Source organism: Neolamprologus brichardi, chromosome 18 (assembly GCF_056152115.1).
Source record: "Neolamprologus brichardi isolate AB-2024 chromosome 18, ASM5615211v1, whole genome shotgun sequence".
Lineage (NCBI taxonomy): Eukaryota > Metazoa > Chordata > Actinopteri > Cichliformes > Cichlidae > Neolamprologus > Neolamprologus brichardi.
In genome coordinates this window covers 26,168,447-26,175,725 of record NC_142121.1, presented here as the reverse complement: position 1 = coordinate 26,175,725, position 7,279 = coordinate 26,168,447, and the positions used below count along the sequence as shown (strand labels likewise).

At 43.4% G+C, this 7,279-nt stretch overlaps 1 protein-coding gene across 1 annotated transcript; it reads right to left on the bottom strand.

Moving 5' to 3' along the window:
* Positions 1-1,711: 1,711 nt before the first annotated feature.
* On the bottom strand, positions 1,712-7,241 carry crsp7 (cofactor required for Sp1 transcriptional activation, subunit 7). The gene is made up of 3 exons (XM_006786745.3): positions 6,632-7,241; positions 5,552-5,626; positions 1,712-5,460 (listed from the first exon to the last, which is right to left on the bottom strand). The coding sequence occupies exons 1-3, from the start codon at positions 6,701-6,703 to the stop codon at positions 3,790-3,792; spliced, it is 1,818 nt and encodes a 605-aa protein (XP_006786808.2). The 5' UTR covers positions 6,704-7,241; the 3' UTR covers positions 1,712-3,789.
* Positions 7,242-7,279: the final 38 nt, after the last annotated feature.

Genomic DNA, 7,279 nt, shown 5'->3' with positions numbered 1-7,279 from the left:
CCAGGGCTCGAACCGGCAACCTTCCGATTATAAGGCGAACTCCCAACTCCTGAGCCACGATCACCCCAAATGCCATTTATTTAGATGTTTGATGAGACAAGTTTCTTCCAGTCCATTATATTTTATATAGTTCCCATTTTCAGAGGCTCAAACGTAATTGGACGTTTGACTGAAAACTTTCAGGCCAGGCCTTTTTTTCTCACAGCAAATTGAACAGATAAAAGATCTGGAGTTGATTTCAAGTGTTGATCTTTCATTTTGCATGCCTGAAAAACTCAACAAACCAGTCAGAGATAGCAGAGACTTTAGGAGAGGCCAAATAAACAGAGTCCTTAAAAAGAAGGAATTCATTGTCAGAAAGACCACAGGAGACATCTAAAGTGCATGATAAGATAATTATTTCCGTGGTTAAAAAAAAACCCCACTACATGTGAATGCACAGGGTGCAAACGCCTGGTTACACTCAAGAACAGGGAGGACTTTGCCCAAAAAAGCCTTCACCGTTGTTTGGATTCACCTTTTATGATGGATGAAGTATGGAGAAAGAAAGAACAGCCCATGATCCAAAGTACACCATGTGTTAAACAGGGTGCAAATATGTCTGCCAATGGAAGTGGCTTGCTAGTGTGTACTGATGATTTGACTGTTGATAGCAGTAGCAGGGTGAAATGTACAGGGCTATAGTCTCAGTTGCAAAACTGTTTAGGCACCACTTTACAGTGCGAACGGATAAGCCGAAGAAATAGGATAGTCTTCGATGTTCAACAGTGCGTGCTTTCAGGTAGCACAAAACTGAATGCAGAGACCCACAAACATGCTACAACTGAAGGCGGTTGGATTAAAAGCAGTAATGAACATCTCTGGGGAGGAAACATAAGATTTGGTGATATCCAGGGCTTCCAAACTAGTTTCACCCACATATTAAAAACTATCCTGATATTTAAAATTATTTATTTGTCCAATTAATTTTGAAGCTGAGAAATTTGGGGGGAGGGTATAAAAATGGCTATAACTCTACAACATTTAATGCAAAATTGTTCTCAAATCCAAGCTGAAACTATCCTGTTTTAACCTGAGCAGAAGAAAGCCCCATAAAATATCAGTGATCTAAGCCCAGGTGTATCTCTTCAGTGTCTGAGCATCCTCCTGGTCATAAATACAGCTGGATTTCTTTGTACATGTAACAGATGATACCGTCATACAGGTGTGCGGCAGGCTGATTCAGTGCGAGGGTAAACGCACCAGAGGGCACTTACTCATCCTGCTGTCTTATGCGATTACATCAGCTGACTGAGTCATAGGAGGAGTGACGTAGGCAAAACATTCTTTAGCTTATTGAACATGTTGCAACCCAAAGGCAATCAGAATTACGAGTAGGTGCAGAATAACTGTTGCTTTACTACATATATGGCTAGTTTAAAAGGGTGGGATTATACTTTTAGACTAGTAAAATTTACAGTTTAATAACAGAGGACCTTTTGTAGCGTGGGCCCAGTAAAATCATAAGAATTATTGATGAATTTGAACCGATATTACTCTCATCATTTTACATCTCTGGTGCAGACAAAGAACACACATGGACAATGTGCACCCCCACATGGACAACATGTGTAAATGCACATAAAGTCCACCTTCAAACAAAAGGCACAGTTTAGATTAACTACTTCTTTTTCTCCCCAATGCACGAAACCATAAAAGACCTGACGGCAGCCAAGATTTAGATCTTTTTATTTTTCAAACAACTGAGAGATGTTAAACACTGAACAAATAAAGATGCCCCGTCAAAACTCCAGAAAAAAACAGATTCTTTTCAACCAGTTGTAGCACTTTTCCATTATTGCCAGTGGTGTTGTTGATGACGACGTGCAGTTTCTCGTTGTCTGCAGCTTCACCCCCCCTCACTAGATCAGCGCGTAGAAAAAGTAACAGAAAACGGTGCATATACCAGCGTCAGATTGATCGTGGGGATTTGGGATTCTTACGTACAAATCCAGCTCCAGGCAGGCGTGTTTTAGGCGGAAGCAAATCCAGATTTACCGTTTTGTTTTTAAACCAAGGCACATTGGTAGGTAGGAATGGATGACCAAAAAGAATGAATGGACAGAGAGGCTGCACAGAAGCCAATCTTCATTTAAATCATGTGAGGATGGTGGTAGCGACCAAAAAGGGAGTCGAACTGAAGTACTGTCACATGGAAAACGGCAAGAACATCGGATGCGCACAGCTCGCTCTGTATTTCTCTCTTAACCCTGGAGACCCCATGGTTTCCCTAGAAAACCAATGGGGTCGGCTCTGACCCCATGGGTTCTCCAGGGTTAAATGTTTGAATCACTGTTTTGAATGGGAGCAAAAGAAGTGCCACCCTCATTCTGCAACTTAAATGATTTCTAAAGCCTGGAAAAAGCAGCTTCGAGAGCCGTAAATGTGTCTGAAATTCGTATTAATCTATGGGCACATTGTGGGAGAATCAGTCAGTTCACACTCGAATGAATGAATCAGTAAAGAAAATGACCAACAAGTCGTCAACTTATGTACAAGTGCATAAGAGGTCTCAATTCTGTACATTCACTAAGGCGGTATAAACTCAGAGAAAAAAATATATTAGCAAGGAATTTCAGAAGGCAAACGATATCTAAAGAAACAGAAAAAGTTCCAGCATTCAAACATGTCCTTGCTTTTGTCATTGAACAACACCAGCAGCTGGGACATTCTTTAATATTTCGGAGAGAATTAGTGGATGGAAACATTTGACTGCACTATTTTTTTTTTCCTTTTTGCATTAGCACCACACTACTTTAAAACGGTTACATCTCCAGAAGAATCTTCATGACCTGGATCCTTTAAGGAGCCGAGCTGATGAGACAGAGAGAGCGGAAGTTGGTTGGAGGGTGGAGTCTGGAATGTAAATAACCAAAACACATCCGCACTGGCCAATCTTAAAGAAAGGACAGCACGTGGGCTTCCTTTAACATTTAAGATTCAGCTGAGAGCACAGTGATGCAAACAGAAGAGAAAACAAAAAGAATCTATAGTTGTTGTTATCGTCTTTTCTTTAACATTTGTTTTGATGAACATCCCGTAAATGAACTGGTCAAAAATAAATAGATGTATATATGATAAGAAGTTTATAATTTACTCTTTTATATCTCACATAAAGCTTCTTGTAACTGCCAAATATGTTCCAGTAACTTCAAACCCTGGACATGTTCGGCTCTAACTGTGCTAGATGAACTCTTATCAACATCTTTCTGGGCACCAACATGGTGGTCTGTGCAGGACAGCTAAACCCCAGCCTTCACTCAGGTTTAACCCTAGTTCAAAACTTCTTGTTAGAAACTAAACAGGTTAAAAAAAAAGAAACAGCATCATCCCAGTGTGCCTCAAAGAGGGGTACAATTCATAATGTTTAAAAAAAGAAAAACCTCACATTGTTACACCTATTTGGGTGATCTGGGATAATTCTGTCTTCTTTTTTTGCCTTTATGGTTAGCAGCAGTACTCTGCAATACGGGCCTCATTCCTGTGGCTTTCAGTTTGAAAAATAAAACAGAAACAGCCCTTGATATTACAAACTCAACTAGTCTTTTAATCTTTACACTTCTTTTATACCAAAATCTTAATAGATTATCACAGAAAGAGGAAGAGGCGTGGGGGAGTGGAGTTTGGCAGGCCTGATTTTTGCCAAACTCACAGTGAACAAAAACAAAAAAAATTAAATCACAAAGTATCTCGTCTCTGTGGCGAGATGAGGAAAGGAGTGGAAAAGTACTGCAACCTTCCCGTACCCCCTCAGTCTAGGCAAACGTATGGCAGGATGTTCAATTTGCTTTCATCCCCGTGAGGGTCCAGTGATATGCAATCTGTCCAATCGTACCAGGTGCCCTTGGTGTCACAAACGCCATTCACCCCCTGCCAGTGCTGTGTGTGTATCCTGTCCAAGTCCTCATCTGTCACGTCCCGGCTCACGCCCGGTAAATCCTCTGTCAAATTGTCCGTTTGGAGAACGTGCATCTTCCGCGACTCCTTAATTTCCTGTTCTTCCCTTTTCAGATATTCCGACATGAAAAAGTGTGCACTAGGGGCCTGAACCCCCGAGGAGTTGAGGACATTGCTCTGAAGGTTCAAGTAGGACTGGATGATTTCATTTCTAGACAGCTCCTTCCAGTTTGTGTGGTGGAAGGGGTTAGGGCTAGGACCTGGGACTGTGGCGGTGGCAGCGCACTGTTGTACAGTGCTTTCAGTTCTCTGCCTAGACTCAGCGGGGTCAGGAGTGGGTGCTTCATCTGTTTGAGAAGGTTCTTTATGCACCAGAGGTTTAATCTGACCTGTGACCGGGTCAAACGTTAATCTGCGTTCTTTTAAACGAACGGGTTTAGTGGTGTCCTCCATTTTCTGGCCATCTAAGTTGACAGAGTAATCTCTAGACCTGTACTTCCTCCTTTTATGTTCCGAATTTGGTACCGTTGTTCCATCTGCGTCATCAGAAACAACCATAGCTCCCTCAGAAATCTGTCTCTGTGGTTCTGAGTTCTGCTGGGAGAGAGAAGGTGAGGGGGAGACTGATGGGGATTCCAGTGTTGCAGATATGTCTTGTGATGGGCAAAGAGAGGAGGCTTCTGAACTGCTGGCCCAGTGCATTGAAGACCTATTAGAAGAATGTGGCAGCTTGTCAGCATAAGATGAGGCCGGGGACGACACAGTGTGGGAAAAAGATAAGGGAGAGTCCCTGGGGGAAGGGCTTGGGACCGGCGTTCCTTTTGGTGCATATGCTGAAGAGCGCTTGGTCATTGTATCTTGCTTCGTACTCCTTGGGCTGGTAGTGAGACCACGGGGACTTCTGGCTTGATAATAGCCCCCGCCTCCTTCATCCAATCTGGCCTGTTGCTGCATCACAGCAACTTTAATCAAAGAGGAAGTGCTGGGTAGTTTGGCCACCCCGGGAGAGCTGGGGCGAGGCTTGACAGCATTAACAGGAATTCTGTTCATTTTATCATTATCAAGGTGCTCAACTCGAGATCTGTCAGGAGACGGGACAACCTCCTGGTCAGGGAGGGCATCCGGACTACCTGCAATCCCATTGGTGGGTGGTGTTGAAACAGAGTTATCATATGGAGACATTTTGGAGATTTTTTCTTGCAAGTACACTCCACTGTCTCTGTGCTCTGCCCGCCGCTTGCGGCTGCTTGATTTCTCAGCTTTTGGTGAGTACGTGTTGTGAACGTCATTTCTGATTTTGACCTCAGGGACACCTTTCCCTGGCACAGAAATGTCAGAAGGAGAGGCATCGGTTCTGCAGGGATGAGAACTGCCATTGGTAGAGCCAGGAACACTTGCAGCCACAGCTGGCCCAGGTTCAATCAGCTTTTGCCAGTTCCTCAAGAGTTTCTTAGCTCGTTTAGCCAGGTCTTCATCCTTCGTCTTCTTCCTCACATCATTGATCAACTTTCCTAGTCGAGTTTCCTACGTTAAAAAACAAGCACTAGGATTAGAAACATTACTCAGATAAACAGTTTGATATAAAGCATCAGCTAAGTTCAGTCGACTGTCTTACCTCAAGTGCTTCTTTGGTGATAGGATACTTTTCAAGGCAGGCAATTACTTCCAGTACGACCACCATATTGCATATCTGCAAGAACGATATATAGAGCTTCTAAAACATTACGGTCACACAAAGTGTATATTACCCAAAAATTACTGCTGACTTAAGTAACAACAAAAGAAGCTGTTAATGAGAATTACAATCACATTTAAAATGTTCTAGAAAGGCCAATGCTGGTGACAATTCAGTGATTAGCCAAGAGCCCTGCACTAATGCTGATCGTGGAAACTCCCCAGAAATTAGACAAATTCAAGGGAACTGAATCGTGCCTGCAACGTGTTTGAGGGGCAAGTTAGCTTAGAAGTTAGCAAGGGGAGGGAGGGGGGCATTAGCTTGTCTGTCTGCTTCAAGAGCAACAAAACGACGTTGCAAAGTAAAGATGGAAGTGTCAACTCACAAAACCTTCTCCTTTGTAATCATTATAACAATAGGGTAGCATATCGACCAAAACGGGGAGCACAAATTAATTAACTTTAGGCGAGTTTCTTATCTTGTTGACAAAGTCAAGCGGAGCTCAAGTGTCTGTGAATTTGCCTGTGCTAGCCGATTTAGCCGCGGCTAGCATTTCAGCTGAGAAGGAAGGGTGGACTGTTTCAAAAAACGTAGCTTTAGCCCCTGGAGCTAAGAGTTTGCTAGCTCCCGTCCATGGCTTAGTAACACGAGATTTTTATTAAGATGAAACAGTTTAGGGTGAAAATAAATTCAGAATGGAAAAGGAATTTGGAAGGAAATTAAGCAGATAGTTTTCTTTTTAACGTATACGCAAAACCCGCTGTGGCTAAGTTAGCCGCTAGCATGCTACACGCCAGATTATGGTCTGTCCAGGGTAACGCTGGTAGCTAAATTAGCTTTCAAGCTGTCAACTCAAGTACCCTCATCTTTAATTCCAACCTAAAATACACAATAAGAAGTTTGGGCACAGGAATATAATTAAATAGGAGTTGTCGGGCGAATTCTCAAGTCGAGTTGCCCCTGAGTGCAGGGAAACAAGCTAACTTCAGCTAGATAGCCTGCTCGCTTTAGCGCACTCACATTGCTCTGACTGTCGATGGCCTGCAGCAGCCGTTCCCTCATCTGCTGCGGGGTTGCTGAGACCGTTGTCATTGCCTGTTCGGTGCGATCCGGAGGATGGAGGGAGGAATCCTCCAAAATGAAAACCGGGTGACAATGATGACTCAAAAGCCGCTTCGGGAACACGTCAGGCGTCCGTACAGCATATTTTCTGTCGCCTGTAAGGTAACGGCTCGGCTTATCTCACATGGAGTGGGGAAACGTGTGAGCTATGTTGCCCGTTTGCTGCTGCCTCCTCGGCGCTCTCGCAACTCACTACCAGCTGCAGGATCGCTCCACGGCCTCCTGCTGCATGCCGGGATACGTTGTGTGCGCTTTGACGTCTGCACGTCCTCAAGTAAACATACCTGATACACTCAGGGATGTGCACCACCGCAGGACTCCATCTACTTGTGGTTACACGGTAAACACTGTACAGCAGATCATGTAGTATGCAAACGAATTATGCACTGCCTCTGACCCCTAAATAACAAATAATGATGCTTTTATCATTATTAGATTTTACGCTACAAAGTGATTTGTAGCGCAAAATTTAACCGCAACCACTTAGTATCATTTTTTAAAGTGTCTAAATTTTTTTGCTTTGTTTTGTTTTAAACATTAGTAACG